Source organism: Giardia intestinalis, chromosome 2, assembly GCF_000002435.2.
Source record: "Giardia intestinalis strain WB C6 chromosome 2, whole genome shotgun sequence".
Classification (NCBI taxonomy): domain Eukaryota; phylum Fornicata; order Diplomonadida; family Hexamitidae; genus Giardia; species Giardia duodenalis.
This window is the reverse complement of record NC_051857.1, coordinates 508872-532183: the sequence shown is the minus strand read 5'-3', so window position 1 is coordinate 532183 and position 23312 is coordinate 508872. Positions and strand designations below refer to the sequence as shown.

The window sequence follows — 23312 nt, the reverse complement described above, 5'->3', positions numbered from 1 at the left end:
TATCAGAGCGCTCAGTATTGCTTCCCTATAAAGGAGGGTCGCTACGTCTGTCGAACATATGAGGGATTATGCTGCTGTAACAAAGGTGGTCATAAAGCGCAGCCTCGCTGAGCATAGTCTCGGAAAAATCATGTGGATCAATTGGGGTAACGAAGTACAGCCGATTCTCAAACTCTTTGACAATCCCGTTATGAGGCGAATGATAGTATGCATCACTATAGACGTCTGACGCATCAAGGACTTTGGTCAAAGAACTCAGGCTTGTTTCTCCGATGATAGAGCTGGCGCTGTAGATTGGTTTTGGCATACAAAAGCCGTAACGCCTGTAGCCACTGGTTGGCTGAATCAGATAGACATTTCCAGATAGTATTAGTGAGTTGCTCATCATCAAAGTACGACTGATGCTGTTGGCGGATTCAAGAGTCTCAATGTTTCCCTTATACGTTGCGGCTCTGCGTGCCCGCACACGCAGCGAGTGGTCACCTAGTCTAGGGACAATGTCCATATCGTATATGAACATGGTAAGCCAGTCCTTTGTCCAATCGCTGAAGGCAGCATTTGAGATAGGCGGGCACCCATATCCGATGCACTGTATGTTCCTTGTCGTCCAACGATCAGGGTGTTTCAAGAGCAGAAGGGCTCCGAGCAGAACAGTCACTGCGCTACCCAAAGAGTGTCCGGAAAGCAGTAGCGAGAAGCCAGCAGTATCGGTCTCAGGGCTTTGCTTGGCAGCTCTGCTGGAGGCCAGTTCTGAATCGATCCAAGCATGGAGACACGGGACAATAGAATTATACATCCAGATGGTGGCTTGCAGGACACCGCGGTGTACATAGAAGTTCGGTGCCGAAGTAAGCTCCGGGAAGCAGTTGGACAGCGGCTCACTGGAGGCGTCTATGTCAGTAAAGCCGTCAAGGAGAGACAGAGTCCCCCGTGCAATTATCACGAGTCTTTGCACCCCTGGCTGTCGCATTACGACCCAACAGGGCTGGTACATATCTTTGTTCTTGAGATTGAAGAATAAGACATCGTCCAGAGATCCCTTCACAATTGCTACCATGTCTGCAAGAATCTTGCGTTCTGCATTAGTGACTGAACATGAAAACTGTCTTATCAAATTAGGACAATACGAATAGAACCAGGCCCAGAAGCGAGATAGAAAGTACCTGCTGTCGTGCAGAAAGTGGCACATCTCCTTTCCATAGATCGATGTTGATAGACGTATCGTAAGTAAAATGTCTTTGAAGTCCACCTCTGGTATTTCTGTTAAAAGGCCAGCAACGAGAGGAAATAGTTTGCGTGAAGAAAGATTGCTGTAGCGGATTGCAGACAGCTTCAAGGGAGACCCCTGGCTATAAAGCGCATTGATAATCTGCTTGAGAGATGTAACAAGAAATTGCATTATATTACTTTATGATAGTTACTGTGGCAAGGGAGTAACGCTCGTGGTCGACAGAGCACAGCTGACCGGGCGAACTGAAGAAATAATCTATTAAAACTTATTTTTCTCCGCGCCATAAAATTTCTCTATGGGGATTTCTTCTCACATTGTCTTCCTCATATCTCTCCTTGCAGGCGCATTTTCCCAAGCATACAATGCTACTATCGCCATGGCTATAGAAGACAAAAACGATCTTTGTGTTATTTTATTTGATGGCGATCGAGTCACACCAAAACAATGGGACGAGATGCTTCGCATTGGTGACGAAGTGGACAGATTGTACCTCGTAGATAGGCAGGTTCACGGCAATGAAGACATCTTCATGGGAGAGGAGCACTTTGAGCCGATCTTCTTCATTTTCTTCCGGGAAGAAGGCCGGGCAGAACGTATGCCCTATTCGTTTAGCTACTTCAATGCCCTGAACTTCTACTATAGTAATTTCAACATGGGGTATTCATCAATGGTGCGCAATGTTACCAACGTTGATCAAATCCCAGAGATCTATGCACGAATGCAAAAGAAAATGCTTCCAGCAGTCCGTGCTTCACGTAGGAAGCTCGCTGCAGGTGTTTCGGTCCCACCTACTGACCCTACATTTCACCCGCCCGTCCTACTCTTATTAGATTCTAGTGATCCGCAAGTGGAGTCACGCACTGCAGAGATATGGTACTTTTACAAGCAAGCAGCCACCACAAACTCAAACCGGGCGACATATCTGGTCTATGACTGCTATGACCCCTCTTCAGAGTCTCGGCTCCAGCCATGGTGCAATCAGATGGGCATAAAGGCGTACCCCAGTCTCTTCATGTTCTATCAGAACACCTGGTACCCGTATGTTGGTGCATTCACCGGCACCTATTTAGAGGCGTGGATGACTGAGATCTGCACTACCATGTTCGAGGATGTTGATGACTAGCGTAGCCACAGGCTTATTAAGGTGTTTCATAACTGCGCGAGTGGAATGCTGAATCCAACGGGCACGAGGGGAGCTAGAGGTGAAGGAGCTAGAAGTGAAGGGGGTGAAAGTAAATAACAAAATCATTGTTCTATATGCGCAGATCCTGGGTCCTGGACTGCCTTCAGCCGCACATAGGCACCACAGACAAGGCCCCGGACCGGCCAGATGATCAGCCACCCCAGCCAGGGGATGCTAACGCGCTTGTTTATTTAGGATCCACTTTGGATGAAAACGCCCTCTACTTTACCCACGGGCCATGCACATTCTATGCAAAGATACGAGACATCCAATATCGACACGGAAGGGCAACAGCGCTTGTTTATCTCTCCCCCACCTTGGCGATAACAACGTCTGTGCCCCTTCACCAGGTGCGAGCGATCTATGATTCCGAGCTCTATGACCAATTGCTTTATCAAATCTCACAAGCTAATGATAATTCTGAAAATACCAAGACACATGGACAGGACGCGATTAAGGCAGCTCCGACCATCTTGACGGACGAGCGTGACAGAATTGCCTCTTTTGCTACTCTGTATCTAGCACCGACAGCCCTAAGTACAATCGTTCCGTCCAGTTACAAACCTTTTAAACTTACGAAACGCATGTTTGCAAGCATCATGCAACACCTACCGAGAATGTTGCCTGACCGAGAACACGTTCTTGAGGATATCAAGATTAATTACCAAACGGCCCAGATGGTATATGCCAATCGATATTTCTACTTTCCTAGTAACCCTATGTACGATCTTACTCTTATGGATAAAATCGTTTCTAAAGAAAGATTCAGAGCAGATAGCATCCAAGAGCAGGCTTTCGAGCTACGCAGAAAGCGGTTTAAACTGTTGCAAACATACCTCTCCCATGAGCTTCGGTTTCTGCCTACCTACACAATGAGTCTGTTTCTTCTAACATCGTTGGCCAACTTGCATGCAGATCTATTTCACCAGCAGCAGCCTGTTCCATCCACAGAACTCCTATCTAGATTTTCGCTATGTTTGTCCTGCTTTCAGCAGTTCCTTGTTGATATCGCAGACGCCGAGGAGCGAACAAAGCATTTAAAGATCAGAATAGACAAACTAGAGGACTATCATAAGAATATGTGCGCAGCTGTAAGCCTTCTCTCTGGAGAGCCCTATATTTCTACCGTTGAGCTTTTCGTGCGTGCATTACTTCCATTTGGACTCTTCCTGTTTTGTGTGCATGTAACGCTTCGGCTTAGGACATATACTTCTTCTAGAATAATGCAACTCTTAAGAGCTGAACAGCGCCTTGCTGAGGAGGATCCTGATAACGTACTTTCCTGCTCAGCAACTGAGCTGATTCCAGTTGATAAGGAATTGTCTGATACTGATACTGACACTGACACATCCGAGAGCTCTCTGTCTGCTGCTGTTACATCAGTTGGGACTGGACACCCTGTTCCAGATTTCAGTAGGGCATCGTTTTCACTCAAGTCTAAAAGGCGAGAAGAAAGCTTCGCTACCACTCAACGTTTGCACTCATCTAACGCTCTCATGGGGGCGTCCAGTCAAGCTCTTGTTGAGATGTTGGGAGTTGGCGGAGACTTTTCTCCCGAGCGGATCTCCAAGCTCGTCGATCTGGCACAGGAGCGCGATAAGCACGAGTTACTAGAGGCGATTCACTACGCTCTCTTGGGAGCAAGACGAATCACGGTTGCTCCACTCAATACCCCAGAGGTCTATGCATCTATAACAAGATACCAACAACCGACTTTAGAGGATCAGAGGCTTCCATCCACTGAGCAGCCCAGCAAGGCTTCGTTCGAGGTCTCCACGATGCCATCAAAGCCTGCTATCTTGGGCACAAGCATAAGAACATCTATCCCAACTACAGTTCCCACTCGTAAAGCTACAACAATGGTTTTCAAAGACCCTCAAACATCCCACAGCCTATCTGCCATATACACAATTGCCATCCTAGTGTATTCACAGACATTGACACGCCTATTAGACGTTCATGGCTGCACAGATTATTACCTTAATCTAGTTGAACTATCTAAGAAGCTCTCTTTCAATCCTGATCTCTTATTCAACAGATCCCCGGACTTTATGCAATACTTTTCGTTTGAGCCGCGTCTCCGCATTACGCGGCCGATGCGATTGTCCCTTTTGTACAACCTGGCTTCGCAGAGTGTACTTTTCGACTCCTCTATCCAGACTATCAGGGCACACTTTCAACCAGTCGAGTATATGCGCCTTCTCCTCTCTTTTTTTTGTCCATACCTATTCTATGATAGCACAACTAAGAAAGATCTTCAGATAGCAGACTTTTGCTCTCACCAGTTGCAGGAGAAACGCCTGCTTAAGACGCTGGAAAAACTAGCGAACAAGACCTATGAATTCGTCCAGGATTTCCCATCTCTAGGCTCACCCCTGTCAGTGTTATCGCAAGGCTCCAACAATCAAGCTTCAAGTGACACTTCGGGCCAGACAAATGACACCACAGACACCGAGGTAATAAGGATTGTAACGGCATCACTAAGTGATGAGGCTCTAGCATTCTATACTAGCAACCGCTGTGTCTTTCTTACAGACACGGAAGACATGCGGCGCGTGCTCGCCACACCATTGGCTCGCTTCCTTATTTCACCTTTAGAGCACGTTGTGACTCATTTCACCGGAATAACCAATCAAATATCAACGCTCTCTTCTGAGTTCCTCAACTTTATGTCTTCGAATGCATCTGTCAAGCTTTTAGAGGCTCTGAAACCTCATACGCCAGAGGAGAAACTTGGGCTAAAGGATATTCAGCAATTTATTATCTTTCAGGAAACAGATTCTATCACACCTCCAGATATGCGGTGTCTGGGAGATTTTATCAGTAAGTTAGACCAGATCCAGGCAGCTCTTCTGTCCATGCAGCCAAGCCAGTCAGAGCACGAGACCATGCAGTTACCTTCTGTTGTAGTAGATCCCCAGCCTTGCACTGACCTCACTGGGAGAAGTCAGAAACCTATAGAGTCACAATCACTGGAGCTAGGAGACACCATGCCTCTGAAGGACTTTGCACAACAGAGCAGAAGACAACCTTTTGAAACTGCGATTCACTTTGGTCCAGCAAGCATAGCCGTCTCTATTATCCGGGATCAATTTCTCCAGCTTGTCGATGAGACGAAAAACACAATCAGATCCCGGTCAATCTCTGTCCTTCTCAACTTCATTAACTATGTCTCCTCAGAAATACATGCACTGCACACGCTCTTCTTTTCGTTCATGCTAGACCCAGAGCTGCTGAGAGACATTGACAAGGTTAAGGAGTATCTATCCATGAGCAGGCTGAAATCTGCATTTGCACGCGTCTTTGACTATATACACACCATAGTTACGCAGTGCAGCTCGTGCTTGTCTATCTCTATCCTTGACAGTGTCTCAAGCCTTGTGGAGCGTATATTCCGGGACTTCCGTGCGATGTCTGCACTTGCCAACGAGTCCCCTCCCTATCGTGAAGGTAAGGCAGCACTGGGTGTCCTAAATGATCAAGCTATGCAGCTCACACAGGTCTTTGCAGCATACTATGTCAGTCCATCTAATAGACAGGAGCAGCCAATCTATGGACCCGATAACATGCCACCATTCTACTTGCGTCCCCAGACTGATACCGTTATCGGCACTAGAGAAACCAACTACGCGCCTGTTTGCAAGCAACGAGAGATTAAGTATGATACTTCAAAGGTGGTTGAGTTTCTCCTGGTATGCAATGAAACAGACCCTTCTCTTGGAGACACTATCCTTTCTTTTAATTTCTTTTCTTCGGTGATTCTTCTATTGGACATCATCTCCATGACTCAATCCACGTCTAGTGACCTTGTGCACAGAGCGTTTATTTATAGTCGCTTCATTCGCTCAACTGAACAGCACCTCCAGACCATAACTAATCATCTGGTTAACTCCGTCGCCGAGGTGCTTTGCTTAACCTACCATTCAATGAAGGCTGCACACGATTCTGCCACCGAATTTGAACAGGAAAACCCCTATCTATCGACAGATTTTAACCTAACAATGCTGCAATTTGATCTGAGCCTTAACAGCTCCGACATTGATGCGTCTAGCTTGTACGTGACTGAGGCACAGATATTAGAGTACGAGAGAGAGTTTTTATTATCCCTTGCACTAAAAACAGCCTTGCCGATTTGTACAAAGCATCATTCTAGGGAGGAGCTATTTGGGAAGGGAGGAGGCATAAACGTTGCCATCATGGGCAACGTCGACTACACATTTCTTTTAAAGAATAGCCAAACCAGTGGACAACCTTCCGTAGCCGCACCTTCCACCGATCCGTCGGTGTCGGCATCTGCATCTGCCAGAGGCGAACTGAACAAGGACGCCCAAGAGGATTCCCTATCTTATACCCTGGCCGACCAGCTATCTGAAGAAGCTGTTCCCAGCAGTAGGGCTTTGCCTGTGAGTGGAGTAGACGCGCTCCTGGCATCAGAACTAAAACTTTCTAGAACCATCGGCACGCTAAAGCGACAGGGACTTGAGCTTCACAAGGTGGTGCCTAGCGATTCACTCTTTACAGAGGGAATGTTTTATCGGCGCCCAATCATTAAGAAGAAGGTCAAGACGGAATTCAATATTATACAAATTCTGGCTGAGCTGCGCTTTATCTTGCAAGAAATATGCATCATCCAGGCTTCCATTGATAAGTGGAAGCGCTTCATAGGGCAGGATATACACAAAAGGCAGGACTCAGTCTCTGGCGTCGCAAATAAGCACCCTAGTAAGGATCTACATCGCACATATAGCCCGTACACGTTACTCTCTATATGCCATCCGCTTTGCTCTGTTGTAGCCAATGTCTCCGACCTTGTTGCATTGCACGAAAAGGGGGTTACAGTAGCAGTTGCTGACTATCCTAGTTCACCCTTACTTCACCTGCTGGAGCAAACCGCAGATATTATCAAAGTCATACGGCACAGGGTTTCGAATCCAGATCAGCATAGTTTTTCTATACCAAGCTCAAACCTAACAATCTTGAAACCTTCGCAGAGCTCTCAGAACAGGTCCATCGAAGGTCACAACTTAGCTGCCATTGGAACCGAACAAGACGGTGATGCTGTGAACTCGTTAACTAGTGCAAACATAATGTCCCTTGCTAGTGTTCCTCTAACCGATAAAGCAAAAAGGCTGAAGGGCGTCGGACCCACGTTGAAGCCTGAGACAAAAACGAACGACAACCTAATAGTTTTAACATATGCATCGTGGACAGAATATGTCGACTATGCTCAGGAGATGATAGTTGCATATGCACTCCCTATTACCATTATGTATTTTGTCCGTAGTCCGCACCTTTGTGAGCATCACTACAAGGCACTGGCAGAGTTAGTAGGATGCACTCTTCCTTCTCAGACCGAGATTTCCACTGGTACCGTCCAGCCAACCGTGCGAGAACCAAGCGAGGCAAGCACGTGGACAGCTAAGGACGGTAACCTGGATGAAAGCACAGCACACATAGTATCAACGAATGAGATCATAGTCTCTAAAGATCAGTATGCAAGAGCTGTCCTCTCCTTGTCTGTCTCTAGCTTTCTAGAGGCCTTCGAAAAGGATAGCGACCTCTTCTCCGTTCTGCTATGCATCACCAACAACGCCTCAATCGACATGGAAGCCAGAGAGCAGCTAGCGGTCATTGATGACCTGCTGCATAATATACTTATGGAGTTCTCCTATGATATGGCAACAGAAGTGGCAAATAGAACCAGCACTGCGTGGAATAGCAAATCTTTCGCAGTAATTATTACTCCCGTCAACTCAGAAGCCCTGCTGCGAGAGTCCCTTTACACAATCTCCAATATATTAAACAGCATAGGTCATGGTAACAAGAAGGTACAGCCAGAGCTCTCAGTTTTACACGGTATCCACGCTTACATCGCACGCACCTCTAGTCTTAGAACGACAAGGCACTTACCTCTCCGTTACCAAGGTTACAGTGACATAATTCAGCAAAGTAGATATGCACCAGACATTGAGGTATTGGCGCGCTATCTCGAGTGCGGAGCCTGGCTCATGCTTTACGTCTACAAGGCCTTGTTCCGTATCACACACATCATCTACGCCCTTCTGTGTGTGACAAAGTACGGTATATGCATAAGTCTCAGTAAGAACACCCGCACATATACAACGATCAGCACCCAACATGGAGAGAAACTAGCTCCGTTTCTGACTGATGATGGTCTAGCTGTTACTTTTATCTCACAAGAAGATCTCTGCACATTCAAGGAGCTTTTTTCCCAGTGGAAGGAGCTGGCAATGAAATATCTTTCGAAACCGTTCACGCCTCTTTTCTCGATCATTTTCGATAGAACCTTCAATGAAGCCGTTACTACACTGTGCAAGAGACTAAACAGGATCTATGACAAAGTTATCTCCGTACGCGATCATGGAATATTGACTAATCTCCGAAAGATTAATGCATCCATAAATCCGTCAATGGAGGTGCCTCTCTGGTATGAGGTCGCCACATCCAACCCACAGATAAGATCCAAAGTGTGCCAAAGAGTTGTGCCACTGATCGATGATCACTACCATCCTTCCTCATTATTCTTCTGCAATACTCCCATACTATATTGTGGGGAGTTCCTTATTCGGAGAAATTGCTTCAAAGCAGTCCAAAGCTTACACTTCGAAGTCCTGAGTGGAGTTGATGGATTCGTCTTGCTTCCACAACGTCCACCCCTCGTTGACGCAACCCACTCAGGAGATATCCAAGAGACCAACATGCCTCTACGTGAGCTTACTGCTCTAGAATCATCGGATGAGGTGCTAGAGTTGCTAGAGCCTATCGAGCTACCAAAGGGCGTGTTTCTAGTCTCAGACAAAATAATTCGGAACATTGCTCCCGCCCTAATGAAGAATATATCAAAAGCGTGGGAGGAATTTAATCATCAGATTCAGAGATATGAGAAAATTCTTGCAACAGAGCTCAATAAGCTACGACAAGAACGCATGGTGCCCGACACTGCAACTAAACAGAAGACAGACTCAGTATCATTCAAGCTCAATTCCCTTAGCAAGCGGATGCAGGAAAAGGTTGGAGGACAGATAGGATCTGATGATAGCTCGTCCAGCGACGACACCAATGCAATCGAGAAGTCCTTGCGTGAGCAAGATACTTCTAATACTACATCCCAACCAGATGAGCGTTCGCGTAGTGATGACTATAAAGGGTTCTTAGAAAATGATCCTCACCTTATCGCAATTTCCGAGTCAGACCCCGACTCTTCAAATCAGTCAGCGACACAGCCTCAGCAACTGACCGCTCCACAGGTGCTGCACACGCTTACTCCACACGATATAATAGGTGTTCAAATACAGTGCTGCTCCATATTCGATAATTTTTTCTCCAACTTTCTTTTTCGCTCTACAATAATAGTACTATCTTCTTACATTAGATTAGTATATTCAAAAGAGATTAGTGACGCATTTGCTGGAAAGCACACAAAAGAGTCAATGATGCCTCTCCTGAATCTTCTAAAGAACTTTGGGAAAGCAATTGAGATGGAGGTTATTTGCTCACACAAGCCAACGATCCATAAAAAGGCTATCGTAGCTAAGCTTCACGAGTGGTTTGACTTGCTGACTGAGTGCAAGCGTATATTTATGTCAACAAAGGGCATGCAATTGTTGTCTGCATCGGTGCATTTTCCATTTGTCTACTTTCAGCCTGGGGCTAACAAAATCTTCATTACATCTGAACACGGAACATATTCCTTTGAGGCCTCACAACAGTGGCTTGGAGCAGCCACTATTCTGGACACAACTTTAAAGCTCAATCCCCGACAACTAGGTCTTCTTAACAAGATCTTCTCTGCTATATCTGAGCGCATGATTATATTCCTAGTTTGTAGCAGCGAAAAGGGGCACTCCAATACGGAGCTCTACTTGATTACAACAGCTCTTTCACGGTACCTATTCATGCGCGTAATATATTGCCCGTTCAGCGAGTACACCTTTGCCGCAAATCTCCAAAGATTGTCGTCGGCCGTTGCAAACGGCTGCTTAGCTATTGTCGTTGGCATTGAATATCTCCCAAGCTGGCAGCTATTACAGCTATGCACTTTGGCAAATGACTTGCGAGTCAAGCAAGGGGCTCTCCCAGGGCTCGTTGTAATGGACAAAGACACGGGAGTTGCCAGAGGAGCCACTATGTCCGATTTCCCCAATCTAGGCTTCATAGTGTTTTTCTTACCTGAACTATCGCCGATTTCGTGTATGGAAGATGTATTTTATGTTGATCCTATTAATACGACCACCACTAGTATGGATATGCTTCTTCCTGTGCTCGGGCAGACCTCGTTCACCAATGAAAGCAACTATTTGGCCAATAATGTCACTGATTATTATTCCTCCTCGTATGCAGCGTCCGAGCGTCTCGACCTGGTTGTTGCTCCATTTAGAATCAGACGGGTGATCAGTTTGGAAATTGAGTCCCCAGATGCCCTCTATCTCCGATTGTCGCCAGAGTATGGCCGGGCCTTCTACGAGATATCTGTCTTTCTGAGGCAGTTCAGCGGCTTGACATACAAATTTGTCGCGGGCGACATCCCGATGGTTTACACTCACGTGAAAGAACGAACAGACGCGCTTTGCATGGCAGCCGTCACGCTTGATATGATCATGCGCCAAACCCTTAGCTTTATCTTGCATCCCATGACCAATGACAACCTGGTAGAGGTGTATTGCAGAATCATTTCATCTGCATTTGGACTGGACAAGACCTCAACTGTCCAGCTTTATAAGCTCAGCAAGGCCTATTGGGACTTCATTAAAGCCAGCCTATTTTCTCTCAACCTCCTCCACGACCACTCATCAGATGGCAAGTTGGGATTGGCTATGGGATACAATGCATCAACCGCCGTGCAAAGCGTAGTCCATGCTCGATCAACGTTTGCCAAGTATTTTAGCGAGCATCTATCTAAGTATCTGGCTCCCCGACTTCTTAATTATGTAACGCTATTTGGCCAGATGCACCAGCTCGCGCCTCAATTTGTTATTGATATCATCTTTGCCAACGAGCTACTAAAATCTGGGAGGCCTCTTCTAGCGGTGGTCCCCCAGAGTAGCTACATTAGAGCATATACTGCCGTGCTAACATCAGTGAAGCATTGGGATGTCTCCTATGTCACTGACTCTCGTTCATTGCGAGCCGCACTGAAGCGACTGACATATGGTGATTCAGCCATGAGTTCTGAGAGCCTACTGGAGCCCATTCCAGGCAAGGTGGCAGGGGAGCAGGAAAAGGCACGAAAGTCAGAGCACTTGATTGTTGTCGCGCCCCCCACCTCGCATGCTCTATTGCGAATGTTCGATCAGCTCTTTGGTGCATCCCTCCACTACCCTATCATATTGGATGAGTTCGGATGCACGTACTACCAGTTTGACATTGGCCGTGGACCGTACTTTATGATCTGTGTAACTATCAGTATGCTTCAAGATTTCGGCCCGTTGATTGACTTATTTACACACAGGGTTGTGTTATTACCATCCATCGAGGGATCCGATGGTTGTAGGAAGATTTTGCACGGGTCTCTATTCATTGACACACCACATCTAAGATTTATAGCTAAAATGAATGTTGACTTATGGAAGTCTGAACTAAAACGCAGGAAAGTGGAGTCTCGGGATGCCTTGTTTCTGTTGCAAGGATTGGAGTCGCTCATGGCGACTGCTTCCAAACAGACCACATATATGACCCGTGTGATCCAGAGGATCGCTGTACTTCCGACCTTTATCAATAGCATCATCGGGTTTCTTTATGACACCATGGCCCACGTATTCAATTGCGGGCGTAGCGTAGATGAGGTTTTCCTTATTCGGTCCATGTTCTACTTTTTCTTGCTGAGGTTTAACGTTGTCACCATTTTGCGGAAACCACTACCATCGCAGTTTCTTCTTAAAAGTCTGGAGTACTCCCAAGCGGCTCGGGGCGAAACCCCCCAAGCGATGAAGAATCGTGTTTCCGAGATTGCTAAGCACAAGGCCTATGAAGACGGGTGCTCGCCAATGGCATTTACAGGAACATTTGCATTTACGCTCGTGTCCCACGTACGCGAGTGTGTCGAAGTGTTGATGCGGTTGAAAGAAGCCCTTGCAAAGCAACAACCAGGGTCTGTAATTCCTTCGCTTCCAGAGCCATTTGGGATGACTCTGGATCAGCGGGCCCAGATACTCACGTTTCTAGATACGATAGGTGTTACAATTCCAAAGGAGATCCTAGCAACTACAAACATCTATTCATGTTCTTCTTCCAGCTCCCGGCTTCTTAAAAAGGCCATTTGTGGGCCTGAGTCTTCAGGTGTGAAGACCGCTCAGGCTATTGCAAAGCAGGCTCTTGTGCAAAAGCAGCATATGCAACGGTTACACAGGGCATTCTACAGCTCATTCACATCAACTTCTCACACAATTCTGGCGGATGAGGTGTGGCCATTTCTCGACGTTGCTGGGTTCTCTTTACAAGAAATACAGGAGTTGGACGACCATGTTAAACAGAAATCGTCGGGAACCACCAACCTAACTTCCATTATTAATACAGCGCTACTTATGAATGCAGAGAGAGATGTCCTGCAACTGGGAATGGGCTTCTGTGGCTCCTTGGCCTATGAGCTGAGTAGTAGCTTTATGCTGGAAGCAGTCTTCAGTCCGGAAACACATGCCGAAGCCTTCACAAATCTAGTTGTACCATTGGTGATAGCTTTCTGGAACGCATGTAGCCTATTTGTCACAACCTATGATGATGGTAAGAACAAGGTCAGCAAGGGGACCACAAACTATGCACGCTGGCTAGGCAAGAAATACGATGCTCTCACTACAGAATTTCAAAGCATAGAAAAGTTGACCCAGGCCATGTACTGTGGCGTCAGCCCCTTTGTCACGCTTCTGTTGTTAGAGGCCAACTCCCCACTTGTGCATCCAGGTCTTTTGAAGCATTATGACACTCTGTATAGGCTAGACTTGGGGGCGTTAAATCACGGTCTGTCCAGTGAGGTAATAATAAGCAACTTCCGCACCTTCAGCAAAAAAGTTGTTGCATTGCTTCCTAAAGAGTTTCCCGTGAACATGTCGTCATCTACAACGCAGAATTATAATCCTGGTACGATTGCAAACTCCTGTTTTTCATACATAGATTTTACGTACGGATTGGGGCAGAACAAGAAGGCAGTTTCCTACAAAAAGTATCTCTGCAAGGCGGAGTTCCGGCTCTATGAAATCGGACACGGAATTATGAAAAGAATTCATGAGTTTCGTGACAGGACCTTCGTGGAAAAGAGCATTGATATGATCACTACACGCCTTGTAGAACGCAAAAAGCATAATCTTGCTGTTGCTAAAAGAAAGGCAACAGAAGAGCACGCAAAGATTATACATGCCAAAGAGGATGCCCTCTTTACTAAGTTAGTTACCACAACAGCGTCCAAGACTCAACAATCTGCAGCAGCACAGGACAGCAGCAAGCCACTGAGGTTGATTAAGCCGGCCAACGTTGACTTCTATATGTCCTCTTCAGACGAAGAAGAACTGGTAACAGACAAGACCTTAAGCAAAGATAAGGAGCAAGAGGAGAGCGACTCTAGTGAGTCCAATGACACCGCTGACAACCTAGAGCAAGCAAAGAAAGCCATGAACCTGGAGCTCACTAAGCTATCCAAACTATCACGGAATGAAAGAACTGCTATTGACTTGGAGCTTCATGACTATGACAAGGGAGAGTCTGTCTCCGTTCAATGCAGCAATCCGACTATCACTGTCTTCAGTCCCCATCATTGTGCAATCATTGTCGCTCTGGGATGCGCCATGTTGAGCCCAATTACTGTGGCTCTGATCGGGCAGCGCGGCAGTGGAAAGTCTAGGCTTATAGATATGGCCAGGCTTCTATTCCGTGACTTACTTGCTCCCGACACATTTCTTCTCAACGACGTTCAAACAAGTAATAGCGTACATGCCATCGCCAGCTCTCTCTCATCTCGGTGCCTTCAACGCAATTACCTCACAGCTGCTAGCTCTCGGCGGAAGAATGCGTACATAGGGAAAAACACTTCTCCTAACACCGTGCTAGAATACTGTGACACCCTTTGCTTCCCATCTCTCCACTTTCACTGCAGTGATATTGACCCAGCTGCTTCCATCAATGGTCACTTTGCGCTTCTGCTACGTGACCACATGTTGCTACTAGACGCCAACGCTGAGGTGCCTCACCCCATATACCTGGACATGCCGTACGACCTCAAAACAGGTGCCATAAGCCTTTCAGACATGTCCATTATTGTGGAGTGTACTGCAGATCACAACTTGACAAGTTACTGCGGACTGCAAATAGAAGTGCCTCCGTGTACTGAGGCGTATCTGAATGGACTTTGTAAGCGCATATTTCCTCATCAAACGGACTCGTGGATATCCCAATATGTTAGCGGATACTTCTTGGTGCGTGGCTCTTTGCCCAATTCTATCTCGGAGACGTATGCAGTATTCTCTAACATGTATCAAAACTTTGTGATGACAATGAATTCTCTTACAGTGGTTCCAGACAAGATGATGCTACACATCCGGGAGGAAGAAGAAAGCGTTCGAGCAGATAATTGCATCGATAAAGAAGAGTGCTCTCCCACAATGATCATTAAGTACAATAATGATCAGCTGCTATTGCGAGCATCGCTCCATAGCCTATTTTCTTCGCTACGCAGCATGGCCCAAATGGATGCCCAGTTTATGGACGCTGTCATCGAGCGGTTCGCGAGCCTAAGCTTCCTGGGCTATTTGGATACGGATGAAGAGTATGTCGAGTCGGTAGGGAAAGCAGTAGCTCAACGGCGCGCAGAGAAACTGAAGAAGGCCAAGGCTTCTAAGTCTCCACGCCTCAAGGCATCCAAGAAAGAAGAAGGTTCCGGCAATAGATCAGAGCAGGTCAAAAAGATGCACCCGACAGTGTTGAAGAAAAGCGAGGGCCCTTGGTCTGACGTAAAGCTGATGCTTATATCAAACTTCGCGTTCTATCCCGCTTGGGAAGCGTTCATTATCAACCACGGAATCCGCCTCGGTCACAAATCCCTAGCATCACATAGGTTTATGGGCATGACCTCCATGTCTATGAAAACCACTCCCTTTGTTAAAGAGAACACGCTTCTTATGGCCTCTACGCTCAACAGTGTACTTTGCCAGGTTGATGGAATCCACGTTAATGCGTCTGAGCTTATCGCATTGTCATACGCAACGATCAATGCATTCTGGTTTGGCCATTTTCTTCTCTTGGCCAGCAGACTCCCTATTTACGATCCATACATGCTCTCGCGCGTCTTTCATCTTTATGTGACTATTGAAACAGAGAAAGAAATGAACATGGCCAGGTTTGTGTCTATGATAAATAACTTTGCACCCCGACCTGCAACATCGAGTCTTTCGGACTTCTATGATTACGATCCGTTTCATGGGACACGCATCTACTTGGCCAACAGAGCGGCTCCCTACGCAGGAAAAATACATATCCACGTTCAGAACACAATAGCAATGCGCACAGGAAAGCAGCCGACCTATGTGGACCAAGATGTTCGCGAATATCTATCTGCGATTTGCGACGCAGAAACTCGCTCCTGGCGCAGGCTACTCCGGAAGCAAACAGCTTCGCTTGTTATCAGTCCATCTGCAACAGTAGAAGAAGAGATTTCCCAGCGAATTTCTTTCCAGGCAAAGCCAAAGGTGAACCCTAACAAGGCTGCTATGTTTCCTGGCTTTTCCCTTGCTGCAATGATGTGTCTGCGGCCTGCTAAGTATACTATTAACATCGCCAACGGAACGCTCCAGTCCTATGCAGAAATTCTTTCCCAGCTTGTCGCCCTCTCAAATTGCCAGAAGTTTACCGTTTCCAGCTTTGGGAGCATATACAACAGTAGCACTCAGCAGCGCGTTCTTTTGGATGCCGCATCTGTCATAGTAAGCTCTGATCCTCTCAACCAATACTTCGTGGACTTGTTGCACAAGGTTAACGCTGACATGAGGGAGTATGAGTTTCTGCTCCTGCTCCTCATGATACGGACAGCGATGGCCCTGGCCCTTGGGATAAAGCCAGAAGCTCTTTATCCTGATACCGTCTCACCACTCAATCCTTCCACGGGCCTCAGCTTCAAATCAGCTCTAGAGACATGCCTTCCGTCCCGCACTATAGGAACTGGACGGGCGTACTCTCTTCTTCCTCCGGCCATTAATGAATGGTCTGGACTTAGAGGCAAGCCTCACCAGATTATTGCCAGGGAAAAGCGCGAGAAGGCGCAGGACTTCCTTTTGCCATCGGCTCACGATGTAACTGTGATAGCTCCTAAGTCGGCACTTGGCAGGGTGGGGGCTGCCGGAATCTCGGTTTACCAGCTGCTCACCCGCACCCTCGAGCCCTTGAATGCAGCGGAGGGCATCTTCAGCTCCGAAGAAATGGGTGTTATATGTTCTCTAGTCCCGCAATCGTATGGTTTGAATCTCACGTGTGATAGGCGCATGCTGGCCAGTTTTCTAAGCATCAATCTAGCTGTGATTATTGTCGATGATCTTCCTGTCGGCCCTGCCGTGTACCTAGGGTCGGATAGCTCTGCCTATGTTAAGCCGCAACTATACTCAGAGAGTCTCCGCGTTCCTGTGCTTAATTCCATAAAGTCTCCTGCTATAGAAATGATAAATGACATAGAGACAGGCTTAGAGTCATTTAGGATGCAAGGTGTATCTATCAACGAAGAGCATATGCACGATATGCAGCAGCTGTTGCTGGGCAATTCGAACATAAAGGCAAAGCAGGAAGAGTACAAGATGAATCTCATTAGGTACTCGTTCGCAGATATAGTCAGCATCTGCAATATATCTCGGTGCACCTTTCCTAATGAACCCCCGGCCCACATCTTCCGCAAAGGAAACAATCACCGTACTGAGTTTTTGGCTGCATTCAAGCACACGTTTGCAGCTGCAACCATTAGTATCTACAAGTTTGCAAGTAGGTTCACATCTGTTCCCACGGTCTCTTTAATGCGTTTTACGGCATTGGCGTCGCAGCTCACAAATGCCATATATCAACGAATAGGAAGCTTCTTTGAATATATAGATATCCTTACAAATGCGCTGTTCTTTTACGAGTATCTTTCAGCGCCAAGCAAAACGAAGCACAAGATCATTGAGATAACGAAACTGACTGTACCTGTTATGGTCAGGATTGTCGAAAATGCTGTCTCATCTGTTGAGCGGCATACGGGCACAACACGACTAGTCCAAAAGGGCTTCATCTCCCGCAATCACAATATCCAAACAGCGGTCGCCGAGGCAGTGATTATGAGGGATTTCCTGCACTCTCTACTGCACCTTATCAAGCGAGAAATAATGGTGATGGAGGCTGTCGTGCAAACAGCGCATATAGACGCACTACTATGTTCTGCATATATGCTGTTCAGCGAGACCGATAGGCTCTCAGAAGACAAGTGTTTGCAATGCTTGATAAACGGTGAATGTGGTGACCTCTCCCCATATCTGCAGGATCTCCTTGCAGCTTGCCAAAAGCATACAGAGAACAACAGTCTGAGCCCGTTCACCGTTGCCATGGTCTCTATTCTGAATAATAATGGAATTCCTGTGCATATCCATCGCTTTGACAAAACCATGGACGAATTACTCAAGGACCCCATGATGATTTCTATCACAGCCGAAACGACAGGCAAGAGTTTCTTTCTGAATCACATTATCAGGGTCATGGCTATCGACTTCCCGACATACATCATATTGAAAGTGCTCAATGTCGAGTGGAAGCCCACAGACCCTGCCAGACAGACATTGGACTGCGTTGCATTGTCTGACATGATCAACAGCTGCGTACACGTTGTGCCCAGCCACCTTGGGCTGTCTGCTGCGTACTTACTAGAAGGGATCCACAGAAGCAAGCGGAAGCGGACTGGATACTTGCAAGCCCTGAATAGCTCTCTTAATGGACTAGAAGATGATAAAAGCATGGAGCTGATTGACGAGATATCCAAGAATATCATCAAACTGGATCTTCTGCTACCACCAGAAGAGTTTTCACGAGAACTGGACATAGCAATCCAGAAGAATATGCAACGGTTTAGTGAAGCGAGGGATGTGGCCCCAGGGACTGAACAGTGGTATAAATACAAGTATCTTATTCTGAATTACGGCGCCCCGAACGCCAACGGAGCAAACATTTCTCTTCTTCGCAAACTCTATATAAATAGAAATGTCAACAACGGGAACAATTCTGTCGTATTCTCCCTCTATCCCGGCACAGACTTCACTACTGCATGCATGCGCGTGGGGATGCTGACTCAAACGACCCTTGATATGTTTTCATGCTCATGCCCGTGTTCGATAATTGCTAGGAAAGAAGTGGACACAATTGATTTGGCAGAGTATCCGACCGAAAACGCTCACAAGATCTCATGTATACTAATAGAATCCATTTTTGGGGAAAACTCTGCAGGGAGGTCTTCGGACGAATGCACACGAGTTGGTAATGCCGCCATATCACAGTTGCTTGTTGGATTGAGCCTTTCCGTTAAGAACTACCTCCTCACCTTTTTGGCCAGTTGCTCAGACATGCAAGCGCTTCGAACCATTGCATCTACGCCTGCCGAATCATCACATCAACATTCACAGAGCCTTTCATATTGTCTTAAGCAGGATTCTCCCTTGAAAAGTAATCAAGAGAAAGCTCTGACCACTATCTTCTCTCTTGGACGTGACATTGCCTTTTCAGCTGTCGGGAAATATGCCCTTATAGATACCCTAATTAAGAAAGACATTGATAAGCCAGATATTGACAAGGAGATTAACATCATATGCCTCCAGCGTACAATAGTTGACACCTTAGGGACAAGCATTGCTATGAAGCTTGGACGCTCTCTCTCATTGGTTGCAGAGATAATGTGGCGTTATGCACAAGTGCACACTCCGTCGGTTATCTTAGCCGATGATAACTTTATGCCAGACTTGCACCTGCGCATTAAGCGAGCCGTTGCAAGTTACACAGAAATGCTGATCAAGGGTAATGCAGCTAAGCCTGGTGCACTAACGCCCGAGCAGCTTAAGGCCCAGGGACTCATGAGTATGCGTGAGTCATATCCGTTTATCTATGCAATGAAGCAGAATCCAGCCGCCATCACCTCATTTTTAGCAGCATGTATTCTTCCATATATCAATGAGCGCGTGTTTCGTCTATTTGAGCCCCGGATTGCCGCTGGTGTAATGACATCCCTATCAATCTTCTTCATTGCAAATCTTAATGTATTTGAGCAGGACCTCATGAACAAGCACTCGACAAGCATGGAGCGTTCCCTTGGAATTACTGTCATTGGAAAGAACTCCTACCCAGATTTTATCAAGATGATATCAATACAGCAGTTGGCAAACTGCTTTCTTGTTAATAGTCGATTCCCCCTCACAAAAATTTATACGAGATCGCAGATAAAGGCAATAACAAACTTTGAGCATGTGACGGAGTTGATACCGGAAATCTGTTCCATCAGCCCCCGAATCACATATGCATGGCTTGTCGTTACGGTTCTGGCGCGATATAACACTATTATTGCAGAGTCTCTTCCCTGGTTTGCGCAGCACCATAGCTCTTTTGTAGCACTTGCCCTCACCGAAAATCCTTTTCTGGCTATCATGGCCTTCTATGCACAGAAGAACCCCAAGTTTGAGTGGAAAGGGCCGCATGCTGAATGGCTCAAGGCACAGATCTATCAAGAAGCTGCCAAGAAGCACACCATTATCAATCTTCCGCCAAACTTCTTAGAACCCTCGGGCAGTGTTATCTTTGCAGTGTATTGTATCTCAGTAGCACTTCGACCGCATACCATTGCGTATGCATCCAACGCTTGCATCTGCTTCATGAACTCTCTTGTAGGGAACTCATCGGCTTACTTATATCAAAATTCAACGTCAAACGCATACTTTGGAGCCACGGGAATCGTGTACAGCCAAGAGACTGCGGCCTTTGTAGCCCGGGCAGGCTCGAAGGACTCGTCTATGGGTCCTCTCTCAATTGCGTCAACATCTAAGCTCAAAAAGCAAGCATTATCTGCGAAGATAGCAGAAGGGTTTGCAGACCTGGTCGCATTGTGCTCAGAAAATCCAGAGTTCTTCGTGTTTTCAGAAAAGTTACTAAGTGACGGAATTTATTCTCTCTCAGAGCTTTGCGAGGTTTCTATTAAACAACTTGCATACTTCAAAGAGATGGCGTCCCAAAACATAGAGCTCACAAGTAGAGCGCCGCTCATAGTAGATATTATCTTCTATGATTCGTGCGTTGCCATTGAAATACTGCTAGAGTATGCACTCAATCTCGCCCAGATCGGATTGCCGTCTGTGCCTGCTCCAATACGTTTTGTTCGTGACCCAACACTAAACGATCTAAAGAACTCTATCATAGTTGTATCAGTTGAAACAGCGCTGCTCGGCTATACCATGATCGACAGCCTTACTCGCATGTTAGCCCAAAAAGAGACACTGTATCGATCAGACATTACATATCCCCTATTTGTCTTGATACCATCTAGTCTAACGCCTCATAATATCTTTGTACCCGGAAAGGTGGGTGGTCTGGACGGTGACCCTAGTCTCCAGTATGAGACTGCAATGTCCATATCGAAGCTCATTGCTGTCGCCAAGCCCAACTTCTTCTATCTGCGATCCCCCAGTACCCTAGTCGGTGGGTTTACGCACACGATCTGTCTGTCTATTGCAGTTGTAGGCAATATTATGCTAAAGGTCCTTGGTGGGAAAACAATACGCAGTCTCAATAAGAGTATTCACTTCTCTATTTCTCTTCGCGGCCTGTCACTTTTGTGCCTAAAGCAGGCGTTTCTGTTTACGAGAGACACCATCGCGGCGTCGGATTACGAAGTAGTCAATGTGATTGGGTCGTGTATTCTGAAGGCCCTGTCAACTGCCAAGCATCAGCAAATCGATACACGCAACTTTGGACAGGTTGCAATGTTAGACTCTGCGTATTTCACGTACAATCTTGATTTAACAAAGTCTGTCTTCGATTCTCAATATCTGTCTAAACTTAATGAGTACATGAGTCAGCTGTTGTTTGCACGACATGACGCGATACAGAAGGTGCTCCTCACTAGGCTGGTGACAACAGAAATCGAGCTCTATGACAAAACCTTGATGCGGCAGCTCAAGGAGAAAATGAAAGCCAAAAAGAACGATGAGAAAATCGAAAAAGAGCAGGAAGAAAGCTCCTCTTATAGTTCCGATGGCGATGAGACGAGCGACATGAACTCTATGGCAAACTCAGCGAAGTCTAGCATGTTTGATGGGGACTCACTATCAGAACACCTTTCCGAAAGCCGCTCCTTCCGCTCCTCAAAGTCGAATAGGTACTCGTCCTCTCGGAGCTCTGTTAGCGGGATTTCTGAGGCCCTGGATGACTTTGACGACTCAGTCAGCCAGACACCCAGCTCGGTTTCAAAGATGTCTGGAACCTCGGTACAAAGCACAACTCTTTTTAGAATGGCAGATGGAGGAGTAACGTTCATGCCAGAAGAAGACAACATCTATAACTTCTTCCTAATGGGTGTCCAAATGACGAGCAACAACCTAGATCCATCAAAGCCGGTGTACGTTGACTCTATTGAAAAGTCCGTGCTGGGCATAATGCAGCCGCGTCGAAGGACCGTTGTTACCGTTGACGCCCCAAACATGATACACAAAAAGCTCGAGCGTTACGAAAAACACCTTGCAGTGTCATCTGCCGACGGCGCAGTGGCCAGGAACATTGAGAGAGGAGGCTCTGCAGAGGAGACTTCTAGCTCCCAAAAGATTGGTACCGATGGCCATGTAATTAAGGACGACTCACTATCACTATTGTTGGAGCTTGCAACGCGGAACGGAGAGGCACCAAAGAAGGAGAACATAAAGCACTACCTAGTGATCCCAACACACGTTGCTAAGATGCCTGACTTAATGTCTATCTATGCACAGCTTGTTCAGTATGATACCATGCGGCACGTCTTCTTCGATGAACAGGGTGTGACACAGAAAGACAAAGAGTGCTTACTGGCCTCTCTAGGCCAGCAGAACCTTAACACGGCATATCGGCTCATATTCTCATCGCACTTTCTTACGGATACTATCTGTCGCTTCCTCAGTATCGAAAGAAAAAGCAAAATGGTCTACCAAATCAGTGATATGAAGGCTATGCCCCAAATATTCAAGACATATTTGATTAATCTCAACAATTACTCTGCAATCAAGTTCGGGTACCCGGGAGTGCTCCTTAGCGGTGACGTTCTTCTGAACGGCCTTTTGCCTTCCACGTTCAGCACCAGCGCTCTTAAAATGATCACAGGTCAATACGGTTTCGGCTCCTTTATGGATCACTGGATAGTATCAGGGGCTGTGTACTATAAAGTTCTGGGCGATATACTGAACTATCTTCGCGTCATCTCCTCCATCATGACAACATCTCCATTGGTGCGCCAAAAGGTTATTGTACTCCTGAAAAAGCCAACAACCATGCCACGTATATTAGAGGATGGCAGTATCTTTATCGACAAGAACACCACAAACCCACGCCCGGTATTCTACATTCTCATCCGCAACATGGAGCTCTTAGGGGTCTCGTACGATCCGGTTCTGGACACAATCTGCGATATATCACCGGAAAAGGGGCAAGGATTTAGCAACTGCTTTGATCTGTACGCGTGCTGCACCATCATAGACGACGCAATGGGAAAGAAGGAGCCGTCTCTGAACAAGCGTCACATGCGCCTTCCAAAGAACATTGTTCCGGTTCCTCTCAAGATAGGTGGTTACTGTGCACCCATAGTTTACATTCCAAACAAAACAGAGATACCCAGCGAGGAGTGGAAGTCTAGACATCCGTGCTTTGTAGCTAAAGTGCTCTAGTTAT

General features: G+C 46.6%; 3 protein-coding genes across 3 annotated transcripts; 2 read left to right on the top strand and 1 right to left on the bottom strand.

The window, feature by feature from the left end:
• Positions 1 to 25: 25 nt before the first annotated feature.
• Positions 26 to 1399, bottom strand: GL50803_003950 (Lipase class 3 family protein; the record flags this gene model as incomplete). Its single annotated transcript, XM_038046092.1, has 1 exon — positions 26 to 1399. The coding sequence occupies one exon, from the start codon at positions 1397 to 1399 to the stop codon at positions 26 to 28; it is 1374 nt and encodes a 457-aa protein (XP_037901702.1).
• Positions 1400 to 1526: 127 nt separating this feature from the next.
• On the top strand, positions 1527 to 2354 carry GL50803_003951 (uncharacterized protein; the record flags this gene model as incomplete). Its single annotated transcript, XM_001708102.1, has 1 exon — positions 1527 to 2354. The coding sequence occupies one exon, from the start codon at positions 1527 to 1529 to the stop codon at positions 2352 to 2354; it is 828 nt and encodes a 275-aa protein (XP_001708154.1).
• Positions 2355 to 2488: 134 nt separating this feature from the next.
• On the top strand, positions 2489 to 23308 carry GL50803_0035341 (uncharacterized protein; the record flags this gene model as incomplete). Its single annotated transcript, XM_001708103.1, has 1 exon — positions 2489 to 23308. The coding sequence occupies one exon, from the start codon at positions 2489 to 2491 to the stop codon at positions 23306 to 23308; it is 20820 nt and encodes a 6939-aa protein (XP_001708155.1).
• Positions 23309 to 23312: the final 4 nt, after the last annotated feature.